The following is a 23,484-nucleotide window of genomic DNA, read 5'->3' as shown; positions in this document are numbered from 1 at the left end:
TGGAGGAAGAGTAAAGCTCCTCTAAATGTTTGGGAGGGAAATCAGGGGGAAAAAAATCAGCAAAACTCCTTATACTGCCACATGTTCTTAATCCACGTATTTTTTCTGTGCCTGGTGCCACATTTTTGGGAGCAGGGCACTGAGCGGGGAGTCTCTAGAAGGTTTTGGCAGAGAAGAGACTGCTGACATCAGGGAGGCCTTGCATCTGTTGGTGGAAACAGAACGCTTCTGACATGGCAACAACATGGGTTAAATTCCAGGCATGAACCAAGCAAGTCATAGCTTTAACATGTTAACGTGCTCTACCAGGGGAAAAGCTGAAGTATTTTTAGCATGGCCAGAGTGTTTGTCTCTGCACTGTTCTGCCCTTTTTTGGAATTGTTATCTCTGCTCTGCAAACAAATACAATAGCCTTTGCAGTAGTGAAATACCACTTATTTTCTTTTATTGTTTGCCACAAAGAAGACTACAAGTTGTACTTCAAAGAGATTAAAGGAGAAACATACATCAGCTACTTTCAGCACAGCTCACTGCTTTTACAATGCCAGCCAGTTCACTTGTTGCTTCCCTATTTCTGCCCATGCCCCCCAGCCTTTCCTACTTACATGCTTGAGTCTGACAGAATCTCAGTGGAGAAAACATTTTTCTTCATGATGAAATTCCATTCTGAGCTGTTGCTTGAAGGCACTGCCCCTTGCTCTCCTGTTTGACTGGGGTGAGTGCAGTAAGAGGGGTCAACAAAACACACATTGCTCTGTCATCCTGCCCCTCACACAGCTACTCAGACCAATCTCCAAGACATGTCAGGGAGAAGCATGTGTTGACAGCTTATTTGATTTTATCTCATTAAAAACCCACCACGCTGTACTGGGGCAGAGCCCAGCAAATGAGTTAGGGATAAAGGAGGAGATGAAGTTTAAGCACAAATGTAACAACAAGAATCAACACAAGGCAAGTCTGAGGACTGAAAGGGAAATCACATGGAGTGAAGGAGGGACTCTACCCCTCTCCTATTTTCTTATCCCATTTCAATTAATATTCCCTTCCTCCTCCCCTCTGCCTGGTGCCAGCAGAAGCATGCAACACAGCCATGAGGAGCACCCTCTGACAGTCCCACACTGCCCAGGGACCAGCTACACCCAGGCCACACATGCAGGTTACCCAGGGAAAGAAGATTCTTGGAAGGATTAATGGTGAGAGAGGCTCAAGTGGCTGCAAATAGGAGACTGTGGTTGATCATCTGCTCCCACTTGATGGGAGAGGAGAATAAGCCTTTTTTTTTGTCCCAGTTCTTCTCTTCCTCCTCTTCAGAGATTGCCACTACCAGTCTGGAGCCACTTCTCCAGTTACTTCTTGTTGCTTCTGGAGTGGGAGAGAAGATGGGGCAAGGGGGTGTGCTTGGCAACTCAGACTCATCTCTCAGGCAGCAGGACAAAGAAGATGGCCTTGAGGAAGTGACCAAAACTGCAAACAGCAGCCACGAGCCAGTGGGAGCGAAGGTTGGGGTCAGTATTGACCACACATTTTGTGATGTCTGCCTAATGAGGAGGAAAGAGAGATTGTCAGAGAGATCCTGAGAAATCACCTGGCATTTTCACCCTAAGGAACAACTCAATGTCACAGCATAAAAGACTAAAGCTTGAATCAGTTATGTAGTTGGGTCTAGTACATGCTATACAGTAGTTGATAAACACTTGCCATGTGCTATATAGGTCCAAAAAAATTTTGGCAAAACACTGTAGAAGTATTACCTTTCCTATGGTCCTGGAACATTCCCATTATAATTTTCATAGGTTATTGTTCAACAGCTTCAACACCTCAAATGAGAGACTGATTAAATCTGTGACTATCCCCAGCCAAAAAGATTGAGCTACTGCACCAAAATCTCTTGTGCTGACTCCTGATAACTTGCATTTACTTTCCTCAGCCTTTACAGCTTCTTTCTTTGACATTTACTGCCAGTGCAACTGCTGCCATTGCCAGGTCAGCCACTTCTGCTGGGACACAGCCGACGGCATGGCACCACCCCTGCTGCAGCACCAGCTGTTGGCTCTGACACTTCCACACAACAAAAATTATTAAATCAGGCTCAAGAGCCCTGCAAAACACACTTTCCTAATTCCCCAGCAATGAGGCAAAATGTCCCCCTCTTCTGCCATCCCTGGGGAAAGAAATGCTACAGGAAGATTATCCAGCACTTTCCAGTTTGGATAGCTAAATACAACTTTCTTTCCCTGTTCAAAAGGTCTAGGAAGCCTCAGCATATCACCATTCCCATCCTTTTCTGTAAAGCCAGATACTTCCCAGAGGTTGTCCTGTTTAATATCAGCTCAAGTTGCTTGTACATTTTCCCTTGCCTTAATGCTTTCTTTGGAAAACATTCAAGCAAGCCGTCCCCCAATTTAAATCTAAAGCAATGCAAGCTTTGTAGCTTTGTTTGTGGAAATATATATGCCAGCAGAGATGCCTCCCAGATGTGTGGGCCAGATTTAAAGATCACTTGGGTATTCAGTTTCAAGTATTAATGAGAAGCTGGACTGCAATGATTAAAAAAAATTAAAACAAAACAAACAAAACAACCAAAAAAGCCCCATCAAATTGATAGAAATAGGCTCTTGGCTGGCATGGGAAGGAGAAAATGGAAAATATCGAGAAGGTGAAGAGAACAGGACAGAGGTAGAGAGAAAAATGCATTTTTCTGGTGCAGGAATCAAAATTAAAAGCTTTGTCCACAATGTAACTGAGTTCTGGTTAAACTCCAGCTTAGCACAACAAGATGTGGACTGTGGTTGTGAAACAGGGGGTGCACTGTTAGCACATCAACCACATGTGGTTCTCAGAAACAGCTTTTAGGTACCAAATGGGAACAATAATAACACCACAAGGATGGCAAATATTCACAGCCCCAAAAGCTTTTTCTTCACAAGCTTAGCTCAGCAGTCTTCCAAATTTACCTTCTGACATAAGTCTCTCATTGACTGAGCACAGAGAAGTGACTCTTAGCACTGGGGTGTTCCTCCCCAAAACAGGACACAAGAGATGCTGGATGCTCCAATAATCTTCTCTATTCCTTCTGCTTGTGCTCAAGACATGCATGAGCCTTGCCTGACCAACCTTGGTCATCACAAGAAAAAAAAAAAAGGGGGATGAAGGGACAAATCCCAGAGTCTGGTTAGTGAGTACAGCCACACTAACCAACCCCATAATCACCTACAGACCAAAGCTGTGCTGCCAGCAGCCTCCTACATTTTCCAGCTCTTCCTTGTTCACCGGGTTTGGAAGGCTGGCCCAGTGCATCTCACCACATTGCTCATCTCCCGGGAGCATCAGGAGAAGCTGAGCTCATGAATAAGTGACAAGCAGAGACTGCAGAAGGAAGGAACACAGAGCATGCAATGATGGGAAGGAACAGGATGACAGGGGAGAGCTGAGTCAGCACCAAGGTGTGGAAATAGTGCTGCCTATAGCTGAAAAACACAGGCAAACATAGCAAGCAGAGCCAAGACCAGAGGATGCTGCAATGTGGTACCAGTGGTTACAGGAACCGATCTGTATTGTGGAGGAAAGTAAGGTGGGTCTCCCTGAACACTGCCAGCGATGCTTTAGCACTCACCCTATTTGCATTTGAAAATAGTCTGAACTGACTCAACCTGTCAGATTCTAGCAACCTGCAGGGGGTCATGTTTAAAACACACTTGTTTCAAACTGTCCCTTTAGCTGAGAGAGGTCATGACAGGCAGGTACCCGTCTGAACACACATTTTGGGGTACCTGATCCTTGAGAAACGTAAGCTCTAATGGGCTTTAGTGCCTCGTGAGCCAGTACAAGGCCCATACACACTGGGTTGGTTACACCTGTAGGGGGTTAACTGCCAGATGACAAAACATGAACTCCTTAAAGCCCTGCTCTGTTCTCCCAAAGGCAATGACCTCACTGCTCTAACCAAGAGGAGCTGCACTCAGAAGCTCTTACAAATTTCTATGGGGCTTGCTTAGATAAGCAAAATTGCTCAGCTGTTTAACAATTGCCTTAGCTGTTGTTATCCAAGTCAAGCCTACCTGATAAGGCAGTGGAATTGAAAACTTCAAAGCCACTTAGGGCTTTTTGCTTGGTCAGGCACTGATAAACTGTTGCAATGGCAGTTTGATATTCTATGTTAATTGTTCAAACAAATTCAAATCACGTACACTGTTTTGTAGGAAATGTTTTGTACACTGCTAAAAAAAAATTAAATCTTTCTATTCCGTTGTAAAGCCACTACTTAGGCTGCAAACCCTTCCCAAGAAGAGATGATGCCTCAAAGGTTCTTTCTTGCTCTTTCTGTGAGGTTTGCATTGATTCTGCAGTCTTCTCCACCCTATGGAAGCAGCATGGGAACCTGCTGCTGACTGAAGAGCTTCAAATGCCTTTTCAAAGTCTCCATGGTGTCTTTCCTGGACCAGCTCAGGGTATGGGGGTTACTCTTGGCAGCCTCAGCCTAGGCTGATGCATAAGAGATGGGGGCCATGTGAACAAGGATGGCATGCCAGGACAAACCAACACAAGCTAGGCCTGGCAGTGGGTGACAGAGTTCCACCAAAGAGCTGTTTTGTCTGGCCTGTGAGTGAACAAGGCTGGGAAATTCCTTGTTGCAGTGCCTAGATCAAGAGGAAGAACATTCAGGGAGGCACAGCACAAGATGGGATTAGCAGCCTTTCCCCAGACTGAAGGGACCCCTTGTTTCTAGAGGGAAAACATTTCCTTTTCACAGCCCAGAGCTGCTGATAAGGGTGTTGGAAATGGGCTGTATCAGAACAGCCCAGCAGCCTTCACAGTCTTGTGCTTGATGAGGGGCAGGGAATTTGGTTTCCCTTCCTTAGGGCCAGATCCCAAGAGCAATCAGCATGGATTCAGCAACTCCAATAGGAATGTAATGTCCATCTAAAGATTACCATTATCTAAGGATTACCATCTAAAGAGGGATGGCTTGCAGAAGAAGCCAGTGGTGGACTTATCTCCTCAGCTGCACAGAACTAGTGCTGGTCTGGAGATGGGTTTTGTAGCTTATTTGCTATGCAACAAATTTTCCAAAAATATCCTTTTGGAACTATTCAAGCATTCTGTTTTGAACTCTAATGAAGCAATACAAAAATTAAAACAAGATGCTAGCTTATCAGAGCATGCAAGTTTTACCAAAACAAATTAAAAATAGCTGGAAACTAGAAAGAGATGTGTTCGTACACAACAGATCTGTTTTACTGAAAGTACATCTTAGGGAAAAAAAAATGTTTCAGAGAATACATTTCAAGCAGCTCTACAGGCCTGCAATTAAAGTAAGACTCAAATGGTACTGAGGCAGGGACTGGCATTCACAGTGCTACTTAATCCAAGGATATCCTCTTCACCTGCCTCGGCACAATTAATTTTTGGAACACGAAACAGATCAGGGCATTCAAACCAAAGGTTACTTTTAGCCCAACCAAAAAGTTCCCTGAGTCAGCTGGCCTCGAGGTAACACAGTTTTAAAGAGGGCAGGGATGATTTAAGGTAGGATTGGTACTTAGTGAGTGCAAGGGATACAAAATCAGAACAATGATACTTTCCCAGTTCTTCACACTCCTGGAGAATTCAGGTAACTGAACCAGCTACTGACACAGTTGGGAAGTCTCAGCACAAAGGAGCAATACTGAGTTTGGAAAAAGACATTCCACTCTCTCCAGATCTCTATAGGTGACTATTTCCTGACAGCCTAGAAATAAATTTCACCTCTTGGAAAAGAGGAAATTTTCTGCTGTGGCTCACTCTGGAAAGAGTGCATGCCTTGGGAACAAGATGTCCTAAGAACTGAGGGATGTCATAGGGCAATATTTTGCCCCAAGTAGCATCTGCCCAGCAGCACACTAGAGGATCCAAGGACTGTCTGTGTCCCTACACATGGAACCTGGTACATACAGACATCACCCAGCTGCCAGCCCCTAACACAGCCAGCCAGTCTCTCCAGTCAGCTGGGAAGGTCACTGGAAAGGTATTTAGCTATGCCACAACACCAAAATAAAGATCTTATTATGAACCATCCTCCACAGGAACCAATGTTCACATTAAGTACAGAAAGTCCAGTGCTTAGAGGTGAAATGAGAATTAAGCTGGCAGGGCTCATTTTTTGCCAGTTTCTAGAAAACAGCTGGCCAAGAATATCACAGAATCAAAGAATGGTTTGGGTTGGAAGAGACCTTAAAGATCATGCAATTCTACTCCCTACCATGGGTAGGAACACCTTCCTCTAAAATCAGCCTGCTCCAAGCCCCATCCAGCTTGGCCTGAACACTTTTAGGGATGGGGCAACCACAGCTTCTCTGGGCAATCTTGCCCATGCCTCACAGGAATGACCCCTACAGTGCCCCACTATGACTGGCTGTTAGCTCTGGAGAAAATCAGCAACACAACAGGTGCTGGTGGGTCAGAACAGAATTATTATCATTATTATCATTATTATTATTATTATCATTATGTCTCAGCTATGCAGGAAGTTGAGACAAGAATAACTGATGGTTTTGAGGATGGGACCACGAGGCAGTAACAGAGTTAAATAAGTCTAGCACAGGTGTAAGGTGTAAGTGGGACCGATGTGGCCACAGCATTGTGAGAGTGAATCTCACACAACCTTTTTCTGCATAAATCTGCAGAGAGCACACTCTCACTTCCATTAACTGGGATATTTTCTGGTCTGGACACGCAGAAACAAGTCCAATGAGACAGCATTTCTTACCCAGCCTCCTCTCCTTTTCAGCCATGTCACCAAGGTCTTGCGGACAAACTCTCCAAGGCAGTCCACGATGGTGTGAACCATGGCTGGCTGCGCGTGCCGCACGCAGTCCACTGCCAGCCCAGCTGCCACGGCGTAGAGAGACACCACCTTGCCCCACGTGATGCCTGTGAGAAGGAAAAAGGCCATTCATATTTACACACACACTCAGCTCAGTCTGGAATAATCAGAGGAATGGCTCTGACTCTCATTACACGTGTCCGTGCTGCCTGCGTGCAGCCACAGTTCTGTAATGCTCTCCACTTGGAGGAGAAGAAATAGTAGGGGACCAGAATAGGGAAAACTCTTCACATGGAGAAGCAGAGTGAGATAATATGAGCTTGATATGGCTTGATTGCCTCTCAGCAATGGCTGCACTGCTTTGGTAAAAAAGTAGTCCAAAGGCACCAGTGGGATAGGGGAGATGTGCACTACTATGTTTTGCATTGCCACTGGCTCTCAGCCATGCACATGCTGCATAGGAGGTGACAGAATTTCAATAGTTTGAACAACCTGGGGTTTTTGTCTTCAACATAAAGCTTAAACACCCTTAGATAAAGCATTCCTGGTTTTTTCTAATCACTTCCAATGTGACACTCAAAGCATACAAGATAAACATCTTCAGTTCTATAATGGCACCAAAGCAACAAAGAGAGGCAAAGTTATGGGGCCAAGATGGTTCACAGAACCAGAGCTGAAATAGAGGAGTCATAGAATCCTGAGCTGGGTGGACCCCCAAGGATCATGAAGACCAGCTCCTGGCCTGCAAAGGACACCCCAACAATCCCACCCTGTGCCTCACAGCTTTGTCCAAATGCTTCTGGAGCTCTGGCAGCCCTGGGGCTGTGACATTCCCTGGTGTGCCTGTTCAGTGCCTGACCACCCTCTGGGGAAGAAACCCAATCTAAGCCCCATGACATAGCTTCATGCCATTCCTTGGGTCCTGCTGCTGCTCACCAGAGAGCAGAGTGCCTCCCCCTCCCCTTGCACTCACGAGGGTTGGTGTTCTCTTCAATGTAAGGACCAGGCCTCAGTCTCCACCTGAAAAAACAGGTAGCTCCAAGGATTTGGCCACTGCCTACTTAACATTGCCTGTGCTACCCCACTGAAGACAGTGCAGGGGTGAAGAGTTAGTCAGCTATCTAAACTCCCAGAAGACAGCCTTCCTGCCAGGCTGACCTGCCTGCAGCAAGTGTTCCACAGCAGTTGTCCCAGCAGTAGTGATCTTCCTGTTGGTGTCAGTGGTAAGCACAGGAGCTCAGCTCTAGGTACCAGCCAATCTCCCGGGGGCTCCCCTGCACCTCACCAACACCCCTGGGCATACATCCTTCATGCTCAAACACTGCAGTCAGAAATCCCTCATGCTCAAACACTGCAGTCAGAAATCCTTCATGCTCAAACACTGCAGTCAGCTGCCCCTCACCAGGTTTCCCTCAGGACCAGTGACCTGGAAACACAACCCTTTCACTCCCATGCAGAACTGCTGCACAATGGCATATCCCCCTTGTGCTTTATTATCTGTAATAGCCATATTTATCAAGCATACTGTGAAGTATTTTACAGTGCTGGGTCTCTATGGAATCTGTCCAAAGTCTCTCCCAAACATAGTCAGAAGCCTGGTGAAGTTCTAATATTTAAAAACCACAGAGAACTGTTCTCACAGGTTTGCAGCAAGGTTAGAGGATGGAAAGATGTGTTCAATGACTAGATCTATGGATCAGGAGGGGTTAAACACACCATTAGAAAACTGGATGTGCTCAGCAAGCACAAATACAATTTAAATGGGGTAAAGAGTCTCCCTCTTTCCTTCCTTGCACTCTCAGATCCCCACGTAGTCTGAACCAGCTCTGGGATGGAGCTCCAGCCTCCTCACAGCAGTTCTCATTGCAGCAGAATACCCTATATTTCTTTAGAAAACATGCAGATTTCAGAGCATTTCCACAATTCTTTCACTTGGTGCTTCAGAAGGGACATTCGCACTAACACTTTTAGGAATTGCTTGCTTTTTTTTCCTTAAATAAAAAAAGAACTAAACTTTAGAGGAACTCTTCAAATGTCAGCCACAGGAATACCTTGTTAGACCGAAGAAAATCCATTCAGTGTTACAAAAAAACCTCATTTTTCATGACTAATGTAAGATAAAAATCTACAGAGGAACCTTTTGTGAGGCTCTCAAATCCCGTGTGACACTCTTTCCCCAGAACTATCCCTGAGATCAGAGGAAGTTATTAATGTAGCTAAAGTGACTGTTCTTCTTTTGGTTTTATTTGCTGAGCAGACCTTGTGGTGTCCCTGACACCAGAGCTGTCACTCAGGAAGTTCACTGCCTGTTTGGCATTCACACTATTTATCTGCCTTTCTCACATTGTGTGTCACCATGACAGCCGGCAGAATGAGCCAGGAAGAGGCTATGAAACCACAGAAGACTAGACAGAAGAGTTCTCCCTGCAAGGAAGAGGCTGTCTGAGTGCAGGTCAGTACAGTTCTACCTAATGAAAAGAGGCTTTAAGGGGTTACACTCCTTGCTGATGTTATATTCAGGACCAGAGCCTCAGCTGACTTGTATTCAGCTTTAGTATAAGTCAGTTTTACAGTTCTCCATCTCTGCAGAAATGTGGTTCCCTGCATTCTGAGTTACATAACAAAAGTTACCCAAAATTCCAGGGAAGAGTTCACTGGCTTATTCCCAAGCTTTTGCTGACAGCACTCTTCAAATATATGAAGCAAGTCCATTAGCTCTGAGATGTTTACGTGGCAGTAACAATGACAGTACTGAAGTCACTCTGGTACAGAAAGACAGCTTCAGTCTTGGTTAATGTTGTTTTGAACCCAAGTTTCACTTTCCAATAGAAGAAAAGTGTATCCACAACCTGTGAAAGACAGAGGCTCAAGAGACCATGACTCCCCCAGCACACAGGAAAGCAGTTTGTGCTGAGGCACCTGAGTCCAGAGAGGATGGAGAGGAAGCCCTTCAGCTTCCCTGCCAAGATTGTTCCATAGTGGTCCTGCTGCAAGACTTACACAAGATGATTGCTTCCCTGGCCTGCAGAGAGACCTCTCTCCCTTTTACAGCAGAAAGAGAACAAGTTCTTGGTTAATGCTTATAATGGTGATGGATGTGGAGGGCTCAGGGGTCACATCCTCTTTCCAGAGCATGCCCGAAGGGGTCAAACCAATCCTTCAGTCTGCCTTTCCTGTTACTGGCAGTCAGTCCATGGGGGCAGGAGAGGAGGACATCCCTGCCTAATTTCCAGTTGTCTGAAGTCTCCTTGCCACTGCTGGAGGCAGAAGATGGAGACAGCAGGCTGGGCTTCTCACTCACAACAGCAGGGCACAGCTTATGCTCTTTTTCTCACTAGATATTGTAGGGAGCAAGGGAAGAGAAGCACCTCCAAGACCTGGGCCATGCTTGTGGCCAGGGCCCCTGCCCAGGAGGGCTCCAGCACCCATCCAGCCACAGGCAGGAGAGGGCAGCAGCCCCAGCAGCCCTCCTCTGCACTTTCCCAGGACACTAGCTCCATGAATTTTCTCTCTCAAGCACTCCCTTGGCAGGGGCAGAGGAGCACAGTTACTGAGAGGGCAGTGCCTCTGTCCCCTGTGATGTCCAGGCCAGGTTCAAAGTGACACTAGTCTCACTAGTGCATCTCAGCATAAGCTGGAATTGCATCTGGCCACTGCACATGAGAAGCAAAAGCACATTGCCTCACTCCAAATTCCTCAAAAGGCCTGGCTGTCATCCACACTGGGTGAAACAGGCACTCATCACCAAGCAAGACAATCCATTCTCAGCTTCCCACTGCGTGGATTAACATGCACAGGAGCTAACAACAACAGGGAATGGAAAGCTGGTCCAAAAAGAAGCAGTCAAAAGAGAGAAAGCTCTGCTCACAGACATGGAACAAAAGGATATGGAAAAAGTGAAGGGCTGCTTAGAAGGCAATATAAAAAATAAGAAATACAAGTTGCACTCTTTAGGCCAGCCATGGAGCTGAAGGTATGTTAACACTGCTGAGCCACGGGTAAAATGAATTAGCAGAAGAGGAATGCTCTTGAAAGTGTTCCTGCTCATATGAGCATGTCTGCCCCAGGGGAGAGATGAAGAAACCATGAGACACGACTGTGCAGTCTCAGGGCACCACACAACCTGAGGTTATTCAAATAAACTTTCCTCTGCTCCACTCAGCATGAAAGTCTGGCTCACAAATCAGACCTTAAAGAAACACCATCCACTGCTACACTTCAATAGCTGGGAGAATACAGCCAGACACAACAAGCTTTGGTGGAGAGAAAAGCTGAGAGGGGTATGCACAAGACAGGAAGCTCAAGCCATAAGGCCTAAGTGATGAGGGAGCAGCAGGATGCATTTCTAACAGCATTTCAGAGAAACCCAGAATGGTCTGGGTTGGAAGGGAGCTCAAAGCTCATCTCATTCCAATCCCCTGTCATGGGCAGCATTACACCCCAGTCACTTAATTTCAGGGTAAAAACCAAGGTTCTTTTGCTCTGCATAGATGCAAAGGAGAAAATCCCAACCAGATATTTTCAAGAGGTAAAAAACACATGAAAGTTTGCTGGCAAACAACAGAAAATTAAGGAACATTGGCAAAAGAGTAAATGCAACATAACATCATTTACCATTGCATAGACTTAGCCCACTGAACATAGAAAACCTTTAAACCCATGCAATGTCACGTTCCATGACAAGAGAGAAGAAAGGGAGAAAAACAGAAAGACAGGAAAGATATAGAAAAGCAGACATATAACTTTAACTCCAGTTCCAGTGATGTAAAACTCTGAAGGTAGGGTTAAAGGACAATGTACTTGCCTCGTGGTCAGGCTTCTTAAAGTGCTGGCCCATCCTGGGCCTTTGTCCCAGGTGGCACTTGCAGTTTCTTGGACACACTGGGGCTGCCTTCAGTGTGCCATGGCTGACAGACACTGCAGGGTTGGGGTACAGGGGCCAGGGCACCAGCTCACCACAGCAAGGTCTGACCCACCCCTACCACGCATTCCAAGCATCCTAAGATGTCTCAAATCAGATTTCTTTTTCCAGTCTCTGACAGGCAGGGACACCTTCCACTATCCCAGGTTCCTCCAAGCCCCATCCAACTTGGCCTTGAACAATTCCAGAGAGGGGGCAGCCACAGCTTCTCTAAGCAACCTGTGCCAGGGCCTCACCTTCCTAGGGAAAAATTTCTTCCTTATATCTAATCTAAACCTACTACCATTCCCCCTCGTCACTCCAGGCCCTTGTAAAGAGTCTCTCTCCAACTTCCTTGTTGGCTCCTTCAGGGGCTTGGAGGCAACATGAGGTCACCAGGAGCTTCTCTTCTCCAGGTGAACAATCCCAGCTCTCCCAGCCTTTCATCCCAGCAGAGCTGCTCCATCCCTCTGATCTCCCTGGTGCCTCCTCTGGACACTCTCCAGCAGCTCCAGGTCCCTCCTGTGCTGGGACCCTCAGGCTGGAGACAGGTCTGAGTGGGGCAGAGGGGAAGAATCTCCCCCTCCCCTGCTGCCCACACAGGGGAATCAGCCCAGAACACAGGTGGTTGCTGGGTCCCAGTACACAGGGCTGGGGCATGTCCAGTTCTCACCCACCAGCACCCCCAAGTCCTTCTCCCAGGGCTGTTCTTGATCTGCTCATCCCCAGCCTGGGCTGATCCTGACCCCGATGCAGATGCAGCATTAGCACTTGGCCTTGTATAACCTCATGAGATTCCCATGGGACACTTCTCAAGCTTGTCCAGGTCCCTCTGGATATCATCCCATCCTTCAAGTGTGTCAACAGCACCAGTCACCTTGGTGTCATCTACATCCATTTGCTCCTGCAGGGAAGGTGCTTTCTCCTCAGAAAGCATTTACCCTACATTCCTGTTGCACAGGGTTCACTTCAGCCCGGGCACTCTTGATGAAAAGCCAAACCCAGTAAAAACCAGGCTGAAAGCTTTTAGAAAGCCCTCATGCCTAGCACCTCTCACAAACAGGACAGAACTGCTTCCTTTAGGAAAGAAAATGCCTCCTCCTTCTTTTCCACCAAGCGACCACTTTCTTCTGGCATTTGTTTTAAAATGTATGGAAAAAGGTCAGCTTAGCCAGGCTCCAAACCAAAGCTTGTTCAAGTCAGGGGAATATCTCCTGCTACCTGCAGAGCAGCTTTGAACCACTGGTAACATCACAGAGATGATGCTATTGCAGATCCTTTACCATCAAAAGCAGAGCAGGGATCTAGTGCCTGTCTCCACACATGTGGGCTCACCTCACCCTGAATACCTCATGAGTTGTTTGGAAGCAGGGGAACAAAACACAGCTTGAGCCTAAAGTCTCTTCTCCCAAATGACAAGCCATAGGACAAGAGGAAATGGCCCCAAATTGCACCAGGTGATGTTTAGATTGGGTGTTAGTAAAAATTTCTTCACTGAAAGAAGAGGCATTGAAACATGCTGCTCAGGGCAGTTTTGGGCTTAGTCAAGACTTGTAGACAGTGTGGACAGGAAGTGAGCACAGACAGATCTACAATGTGAAAACCTAAAACCAGACCAGAATGTGGAAGATAGACACGTAAAAGATGAAACAGAAAACCTCTCCAGAAAAAAAGGGTCAAAAATCCCCTGCTTCCTTGCTGGAAAGGCATTTTAAGTGACTAGTGGGGCTCCCCAAGCTGTCTAAGCACTGTAGTGACAGACTGTAGCTGTTTTCTTAATAAACTTGGTAATTGGCATGAAAACTCACCCTGAACTTGAGTGTCTGGTTTCCTTTGCTCAATAAGAGCCTCTTTCCTCTGAAGTATGAAAAAAAAAAAAAAGGAATGAACGTCTGGCTGCTACAGCCAACTCCAATTTGCTGGATTTATTGTTAAATGCTGAGTTTTGAGACTGCAGCAGGATCCAGCAATGTTAAAAACCAGCAAGCTCCTATCCCTCTGCCACTCAGCAACCTTCTACCTAGGAGAAATTACAATAACAAGTGTATAAAAGCAATTAAATACACAACTCCCAGTAGAGATGAGAAAGAATTAAGGGCAGAGCATGGAGAGCTCTGGGAAGGTTTGAATCAGCCCCTGTGCAACCAGCACAGCCATTTCTGCAGCAGGGTGGCTCCAGAGGAGGGGCTGCTGCCCATTGTCAACAGAGCTTGAGTCCAAAGTCTCCAGCATTGTCAGCCTCAGAGGGCTGAGTCCAGATTCTATTCTTAATATCCTGAAAACCCAGGTTTAAGATGATGAGATACGATTTCTACTTTAATTTTAAACTACCCACACATTTGGCTCCTGAGCTGAGAAGTTGAAGAACACAAAGAAAAATTGCAGCTCTCCATGAATTTGTCAATATATACTGAGAGCAGAATTCCCAGAAGGCAGCAGAGTTTCCCCCCAGCATCATGGTGATGCAGCATCACAGCACACTCAGTCTGCTGCACCTGCAGCATTCCTGGCTTTGCTCTCTGTGTCACTGCAGCTCTGGAGGTGGCCCAGTCCCAATGCAGCCAGCTGTAGTCACCTAAGATCACCTGCAATGCAAATTGCACCTGAGCCTGCCAACCTGACTGTTGTTCTCCTGTCAGCCTTGACACCAGTAAAGCTCAGCACTAAGTGACAAGACAGGGCACCTGCACTTTGTACATGGCCACACTGAGACATTCCTGCCATACTTTCCCAGCTCTTGCCTTGTGAGCTCATAGAGCCTCCCAAGCCAGCCCAGTGCAAAGGCAAGCTGCAAGCCAAGCATGCTCTGAAAGGCTGTTGAGGGCTGCAGTAGCAGCCACATAGTCCAATTCCATCCATTTCAAATGACACAGCATCAATGTCCCTAATCCAGGGAGAAAAATCTGCCCTGCTCAAACTGCCAGAAGCTCTGCTTGGGCAGTTCCTCTCAGAGATCTATTTTGCCATCTGTTATGATTCTGGGGAGGATCTGGGCCCTCCACCACAGGTCTTCAGACCTTCTGCATGCCAGGGCTTTTCCAGAATGTCAGTGGTACCAGATAAAGAAGCACAGTTGATTGTGAGGATTAAATGGTTTTGAGTGAGGTAACCTATTTGAAAGTACAACTGGAACCTGGACTTCTATCCTGTAACAACTACTGCCAAAGCGACACGAGTCCCTGCATCCTGTGACACTTCCCATACTATTGTCACTGGTTCCAGTGGTTTCGTACTGCTATCCTGCTAGCGAGCTGCTTTCTTTGTTTTTTTCCCTTTTTTTGGTTTTGTTTCTGACATTTAACATCTACCATCCCTTCCACAGACAAGACATTGCAGAAAACCTATAACCATGTCAGAACATGCCTGACATAAATCCCTCTAAAAGGTTTCTCTTCCCTCAATTCCCACAGGCTGCTTTTCCAGTTGTGAGCAGGGACTGTTTCCAGGAAAAGCTGAATGCTTTTGACCACCATCTCTGGAACCAGTCTAACAGTAGCAGCAGAACATTCACATCTAAGCAGAGAGAAAGCTCAAAGCACCTGCTCATCTGGAACAGCCTTAAGGACCAAGACTTCCCCAACATGGGAAAGGAGAAGCAGCAGATCTCATTGCAACTCTGGGTGTTGCTGTGGGAAAGGAAGCCAGGAGGAGAGGAGCTCTCTTGTGATGAGCTGATTCTGGCTCCCAGCATCAGCAGCATGAGCTGGAAAAAGGGAGACTCCCATGCAATGAATCTTCTGCAGCTGCCAATGGTGAGCAAAGAAGCTTGGAATGAGTGACCTCCCTATGCAATGAGTTAACAACCACCTCCTAATGAGGAAGGGCAGGAGGTGCCTTCTAGAATGAGACAGAACCTACTCAGAGGATATTACAACCTGGGACATTTCCCTGCCAGAAGAGAGGAGCTCTCATTAAATCATTAAAGCAGGGCACACTGCCAAACTGCCCACAGCCCTTTGAGAAAGCAGGCCCCACCTTGCAGGCTATGACTTATCTGAGAAAGGTGTTGGATAGTATCCATTTCTTGACTCAGAGATGGGGCAATTGAGAGGCATTTTAAAAACTTTTATTCCATTTTCAGTCTCATAAGAAGGGTGAGACAATACAGATGTTATAACTCATGCTATCACAATCAGAAGCTATTTCCTAATTACAGTACATTATAAGCATTTTTTGGCCTATCAGTTTTTTACCACATCATCTATAGGTGCCTTAAAAACCAATAATGTAAAACTACCCTTTGTGGGTTCCATTGTCATGCATCTTTCATAGTTTTATTTCTACAAAATGTTTAGTCTTATTTGTAAGGCTAGTCTTTGAAACTTTTTTTTAGCTCTATTTCTCTCAACAACACCTATCCTACTCAATGCCATTTCCAAATCAACATTTCTCGTCTCAAAGTTTGTATACAAACACATACTACGTGAACCTTCTATCAGGCCCTGAGAACTCTCCACAAATCCATTTCCCACAAGAGATGGCTCCATGCTGCTCCTGTGCACCCAGCCCTGCAGGTGTGTGTGTCTGGGCACCGTACCTGCGCTGAAGATCTGCGCGGCCACGGCCAGGAAGGCGTCGGACACCACGGTCTCGGAGTGCAGCGAGATGTTCAGCTGGCGCGCGATGTTCCTGTAGACGTTGGGCCGAATGTACTCCAGCTCATCCCCTGCCAAAAAACAGCCAGGGCTCAGCACACGCAGCCCCCAGCCCTGCTCCCACCACAGCTGGGGTCACTCTCAGGCAGAGTCTGAAGGCTCCACCTGAGCAGAGTGCTTAGGGTTGTTTAGATGCAGTTCCCTACCCTGGGACTCCTAAAGGGAGCAGAGGCAGGCAGTGGCCCTGTCCCAGTGGTGTGGCTGCAGCAATCCCTGATAGAAATACTGTTCCCAGGCTGGCTGCCTGCCTTTCCTCCAAGACAGGAGACAGGCCTCAGATAAGCAAAGCTGTGTTGTTTTATTTCAGAAGTGAGAAGGAGGCATGTACATCCATGTAAGCTTTTGAGAGATACGCCCTTCCTCAGCACTCCATCAGGCTTGCACAAAAATGCCTCAAGTGCAAGAGAGCAACTCAAGAATGCTGAAGGCTGATGAAAGCCAAGGATCCACCCAGAGCTGCACAACATTAATTAAACAAAGAGGCTGTCAGCTATTTTATGCTCACACAGGCACTTGAGAGTCAATCTGGAGTTCTTTCTCCCCTCCAAATGGTTAAAGACATGTTCATTTGCATGGCTGACTGCCCAGCAGCAAGGTACCTGACACATACAGACGTGTACTTTCACCTCCAGAGTGCTTTCTGCCCAGCTGGGAATGGCAGGAGGTGTTAGGCCAGCTTGAAGATCAAAACAAAAAACACCAAGGACAAGCGAAGAACCTCCTCCTAAAGGACTGAGCTATGGAGCTTGGGAAACAACAGTAAAGCTTTTCCTTTTGTAGCAAAACAGTTTTTGAGTAGTAGAATTAATAAAGCCCAGTTCCCAAGGGATTTCTCTCTCTGTAGAGGTTCATGGATATTTAATGAAGGTTGCACAGCTGCTGTAGGAGCATGACACAACGCAAACACCACATGGGACCAAGCTCCTTTGTGCACAGAGAGCCCTTTCTGGCTTAGATTTAGGACACACTGTGCTCTTCTCTGGCACAAGGGTGCTCTGGGAAGAGGTAGAGGTATCCCAACAGCTTTATAGCCCACTGCAAGACCCAGGCGACTTGGCCCAGCCAGAGAGCAACTGATCTTCCTCAAAATTTCATTTATATGAGAGGTAAAAAGGAAATTGTCACTGCAATCAGAATCTTTTTATAGAGTATTAGCTACTGATCCTTAATTCATTTATCTGGCACTCAGCACAGGCAAAACCCAGCTCTACAGAATTTCACAGCTGAGCTCTCCCAGCCCTTTCTGAGTAAGGGATTGTCCCTGTTTGACGGCTAGAGGAAACCTGCCAACACATGGTCAGCCTTGATAAGAGGAAACCTTACTTGGACTACTCAACAGCTGTTTTCTCCTCACAGGCAGCACACAGGCTTCCTGGTAAATGTCAGGAAATGGGGATAGCCCTGGTTAGCAGAGGGGGAGGCACAGGAGCCTGGGATCAGCACTTGGTAGCCTGCCACTGCTCCAACTTCCAACAAGCAGTTCCTGGAGGCCCCAGATGAGATCAGGGTTTGGTTAGAGGCACATATGCCTGTTTTGCAGCAAGGCACACGGCAGGCAGGAGCATCTGGGGAAGGAAAGCACAGGAAAGCATTCCCACACATGGAAGCCTCCCTGCCCCAGCAGCCCCAGGACCTCTACATTGGTGCTGGTCTCCAGGGTCCTTGTTCTGATGCCCACCTTCACAACATTTAGAGCAATTTGGGGGCTTCTCCTCTTTTCTCCAGTGATTATGGAGGAATTAGCAGGGCAGCAGTAGCAGTTTCCATGGGAAGCTCATTGCAGTGGTCAGAGGGCACCTCCCTAGACCTTGGCCTGAGGAAATACAAGTTCAGATAAACCAGGCCTATGACAGATCCAGCAGGTTGGTCTGGGGTGCCTCATTTGGCCATACCATTAGGTTTTACTATGTCTGACTCATTAATTGCACTAATTAGCTGCTAAGCCTCACTGATCTGATGGAGTCTCCCTCCCTATAACCTCCAACAGCATTGCCTGTGCCCAGGATTTCTGCTGGCCCACCAGGCAGTTCATCAGAGTCTCTGTGTGCAGTGGGCTAGGAAATACTCCAATTTCCCATCTCCACAGGCTTCTCAGCACTATCATGAAAGAAAAAACTGGTCCTGCTTGTTGCACTGCTTAGGAAGTGGCTAAGGATTACCATTCCTGGCAGGTGGCTGGATGCCAGCTGGCCTTGTGCTGGTTAGAGCAGCAAAGGGGAAAAGAAAGACAAGTGGAGTTTCCAAAGAAACAGGATGGAAACTATTCTTCATCTTAATGAGGAGGACTGCTCACCTTTCTGGTTGCATGGGTACCACATGGTGCTCTCCAAACCGATTTGCTCAGAGAAGGCACCAGTTCCTGGGACTATCAGCCAAATCTTTCCATCTGGACAATCCAGGAGACGCCTTCAGATGCAGTGAGCCACCTGCTTGCCCTTTATCATGTTCCTGGCCACCCACAGTAGATTGTGTTGAAAGCACACAAATCTCAACCCCCAGTGCAGGCAGAGAAGAAAAGGAGTACAAATAGACAGTGAGATTGACAGAAAAACAAAAAAATTCCCTCAAAGACCAAACAGCCAGTGGAAACAAAAGCAGAATCAGCATAGAAGAGAAAAAGTGAAAAATAATGTATTATTTTTTAAAAAGTCCATTAAAACAAACACAGCTATGCCTTAAAAAGAAACTTGGGATAATATCAAACTGATAGAAAGGGAAGAAAGTGAGAACATCAGCCCTGGTCCTGACTTTGTTAGGCCCAGCTAATGCTTACTTCACCAGACCTGTTTGAACTCTGACGTAATTAAATCAGATGCAAATGCTGGTGGTAGTTTCCAGCCAGTTATGAACTAATATACCAGCCTGCAGGCAAAGAGGGAGGTTGGAAGCAGCTTCCAAGAATAAAGGTGCTGGGTTCCCAAATGACAAACAGCTAGACTTGAGCACACAGGGTGCTACACAACCCAAAACAAAAGGCCAATCAACTGTTAACATTAAAAAAGGTGCTCCTGGTACAAGCTCTAAAGCATATCTTCATGTCCCAGCCTCCAGGCAGGACCTTCAAATTGCTCTCCCTGAAGCCCCCACAGTTACTGAGCTGTAAAGGTGGGACCAAATGGCAGTGTATGCCAGACAGCATCAACCAACTCCTTCTTGTTCCAGTAAAAAGCAAGCAAAACTCAGGTCTTACTAAGGTAGACAAAGGAAAATTAAACACACTGTCATTAAAAAGCAGCTTTTGTACAATCTCCAACAACACACTTCCTAAGCAACTACCCCCAAATTAAAGCTGGGTAAGCTACTGCCGAAGCCCAAGTCCAGTGGTAGCTGTCCCCTAGAAAATGCCAGATGCATTGTGGCAATCAAGTCACTCACTCTGGAGAAAACACTGCAAGTCCAGTTAAAACACCCAGCTGAGAAGACTGCTCAAAGTACTGAGAACTGTTAAACAGCTGGAGACCTGTGCACACAGAATCAGTTTGCTGCTGGACTTTCTTAGACTGCTTTGTGACTTTGAGCTATTGCAAGTCCTCAGAAAAATGTAACTTTGCTGAGAAACCTGAGAAACTCTGTGCTGAGCAGTGTTCCAAGAGACTGAGGAAACTCAAGCAAAGGAGCTGTTTAGGGAAGATCACCAAAACCAAAACTAAAAGCCAAAAGCAGAGAAGGAAAACCTCTGTATCATCACATGAGAAGCCTCTTCCAGAAGCCTTATCCTGATCCAAATCACTCCATCCAACCGGGGGTCCCCCCATGCCAGCAGGACTCACCAAGTCGTAGCAGTATGGTGGACACCTCGGCCAGCTTACCCCCAGGCACTGGGGCGTTGTACTCGGGTTTGCTCCAGCTGACACCTGCCTGAATCAGCCTTGAGTTTATGTAGTCTCTGCAGAGAGCCTTGGCTTGGGACACAAGCTCTTTGTCAGTGGGAGACCTGTCAAAAACCTCCATCACCTCTGCAGCAAAGACTGAGGAACGGCGTAGCACCTCCATCCTGGACTGCTGAACCCACAGCTCTGCACGCACCGACTGGAAGGCTGAGCCAAAGCCTGCGATGGGAATCTGCAGGAGTTGTCTAGGAGTCCTCAAGGTCTGTCAGAGCTCCCAGTAGCTCTTCTCCACAGACCAGTTTTCATTTTAGCTGGCAAACAAAAGCATCTGTAAGTCCTCTAGCATTGCAAAGATGTAAATCAGAAGCTCAAGAACACAGCTATGCTGAAGTCAGTAGTATCACATTTGCAAAACATTTGTCTTGGTCCATCTTACAGACAAGGGACAAAGTCTTGCATCTTTCAGCCACTGACTATCCCTGGCAGCATGGTCCACAGAAGAGCTGCAGTTTGGAACTCTAAAAGTGTTTCCTCTTTTCCCATTCAGATTTGGCAGTTCTGGAATTACCCATCAGAGAGACTAGACAGAGCATGGAAACACTTTATAGAATTTGCAGACAATCTCATCTTGTTTCAATTAAATTGAAAAAAAAAAAAAAGAACCCCAAATACCAGTTACAGTAACCTCTACCAGATGTCAACAGACATTCCAGCTCAGTAGGTCACAGATCTTTCTGAAGAAATGGCACTGTTGCAAGAACAAGGGTATGGGAGCATTGGAAATGTCTTGTTGGAGATAGTTTTCTGAGACATATTCTCAGTTTAGGTTTTGGTTGTGCCACGCTTTTCCCCCAAAACAACATGCACACTACTACTTGAAAACATCTAGCAATAGCAGAAAAGGCAAAACAGAAAAGCAGATTTTTGAAAGGGCTTAAGCTGTGAATGCCTAAAGGGAAACGTCAAAATTTCTTCAGAGGCATCTGAATTCATCTGCTGATCTGAGTTGTTATCGAGTGCTGCTTTTGAAGTCAGAGTCAGACCAGTCTTTATTCAGAGGTTAATAAATGCATTTTTCAGTCTGCATTTCAGTTTCAGCCACTTACTTACAATGACAATTTTCAAACAAAATACATCCATTTATCTCAGTTTGCCCAAGGAAAAATATATTTACCTCTCATGTTGCACTTTTCCCCCCTCAGTGATTTCTTTTTGGGGTTGGTTTCACGTTTCTTTAGAAGATCTGCATCACTGGACACCTGGTTTAGGATTCATAGGTTACTGTCACACTTCTCTGGAGAGCACCAGCCTCCTCTGCTGTGCATTCCATAGGGCTCATGGCAATGCCTCCTTCCCGGTCTCTGTCAGCTGCACATCCCGGCTGGATCCACCGGGATCCGTGGGGTTTGTTCTCCTGATTTTAAGGGACCCAGGCGAGAGGAAAGCTCCTGGCTTTAGCCTTGTAAGGAAGATGAAATAAGCGGGAGGTGGGGTTGCTATACCCAGAGAGAGACGCTCTCTCCTCCCCTTTCGTCTCTCTTAAGGAGGCTCTCTGCTGTTCTTCACTCGGCTTCGTTCAAGGATTCGGCTTCAGGGTGAGGGTGGGAGCATCATTTCATCCACGCAACAGAAAGTGATGAGTGCACTGCTGAAACAGGAATCATTCCTGCTGGATTCCCAGGGCAGCTTCTGCAGAGTTGATGTTGGCCAGTCCTTTTCATACGGTAGCCAAGTGGGGGGATTGTACGCTGTCATATTCAGCCGAGGGTTAGTCCTGCCCATTCAGTCACTTCCATCATGTTGGACTATGTCCCTGCCCATGCAGGGGGTTGAAAATATATGATCTGTAAGGTCCCTTCCAACCCAAACCATTCTGTAATTCTACAGTGATTTTATGATTAACATAGAGAGCTACAGCTCAGGGCTAAGGTAAACAGTGCTTGCAACTCCCCCCCGAACTGTGAGTAGTCTGTTAAAAAAAAATGAAGTGGCTTTGTTGATAGGAAATAGTTTATCCAGAATGAAGTGTATTGCAGGAACTTGCCCACTTTATCTCAATGTATTATGAAAAACATGTCAGTGAGTTCCAATGTATTTATAAATTAATTTCAACGTCAACTTCTTGTTGCAACATTATCATATTGATGCCACAATGTTCAGCTTTCTTTCATGTGCCTGTATTATACCATTTCATCTCAATAAACCACATACAAATTCTGGCTTTCTGTGTTATGATTTGAAACAACAGACATTTTAATAGCAGAAATTTCCTGCAGCCAAGAAATTCTACCAGACCAAACACAAATTCTCCTCAAGAATACTTTGTGTATTAGCAGCTGGATATTTGGCATGTTTGAAACACAATTTTCTGAAAGGAGGTAAGAAGTGAGACGTAAATGTTGTCATCTTGTTGCCTTCAAGGAAAGCCAGAATCAAGTACACCTCTCCAAGGTGTTGAACACATAAATCCTTCCAGTAGTAGAATGTGCACCAGTGCTGGTCTCCAAATTGAGGGATAAAAAGGAACAAATGAACTGCATGAAAAAAACCTTATTATGTGACGTATTGAACATTCTGGCCAGCATCCAGCACACAGCTCAAGCAGAGATTAACACAAAGCATGTTGGCTGCCGTTAACTGGATTGCTGGAGCCTGATTTGCTGTCTTAGAAAAGGGCTGAGGTACCTCACACCCTTCAGCAACTTCAGATCTCCTTTCTGAGCTGGCTTTTTCAGGAAAGGAGCAGGGTTAAGGAGAGGTACACGCATGCAGTGATGCCAGCTGGGACCCCAGCTCAGCTCAGTGTGATCAGGGCAGTAGTGACTGTGCAACTCCAGCACCAGATGTGTTTGCTCCAAGATTCTCTCAGAAAATTTTTATCCACTAGCTTTACTAAAATTTAAATACAGACAAAGGCCTGTCCCACAGAAGCTGAAATCAAGATCCAGAGATTTTGTGCTACTGCCTACACTTAACCCACCTATTCCCTGCAGAGTGGGCCTGATAGTGTCTTAGAAAACTGTATTTTTGCCTTTGTCACCTTGATGGCTGAAAAAATAACCAAAAATTATGCCTTAGCTTCCTGCAGCAGCTGACAGCTTGACACTGGGGCCTTATCTAAACTGTTCCTATTCAGCAGGGCTATGAAATGAGGAGGAATGCTTAAATATCAGTATTGCTTAACTAATGATAATTTTTCCCAGAAATCTGGCAAATTTGCAAGTACCACAGTGCTTCCCAGCTCCCCGTGAGTGCCAATCTCATCCCACATGTGTTCCCTGCCCAACTGTCACAGCA

General features: G+C 46.3%; 1 protein-coding gene across 1 annotated transcript; it reads right to left on the bottom strand.

Moving 5' to 3' along the window:
* Positions 1-413: 413 nt before the first annotated feature.
* BOK (BCL2 family apoptosis regulator BOK) lies at positions 414-21,617 on the bottom strand. Its single transcript, XM_021545445.3, has 5 exons — positions 21,362-21,617; positions 20,128-20,498; positions 16,240-16,368; positions 6,746-6,909; positions 414-1,538 (listed from the first exon to the last, which is right to left on the bottom strand). Exons 2-5 carry the CDS (start codon positions 20,348-20,350, stop codon positions 1,413-1,415), a joined length of 642 nt encoding a protein of 213 aa, XP_021401120.1. The 5' UTR covers positions 20,351-20,498; positions 21,362-21,617; the 3' UTR covers positions 414-1,412.
* Between the last annotated feature and the right edge of the window lie 1,867 nt (positions 21,618-23,484).

Source organism: Lonchura striata, chromosome 9 (assembly GCF_050655825.1).
Source record: "Lonchura striata isolate lonStrDom1 chromosome 9, ASM5065582v1, whole genome shotgun sequence".
NCBI lineage: Eukaryota > Metazoa > Chordata > Aves > Passeriformes > Estrildidae > Lonchura > Lonchura striata.
The sequence above is the reverse complement of the archived record's forward strand: the minus strand, read 5'-3'. Positions and strand labels throughout refer to the sequence as shown.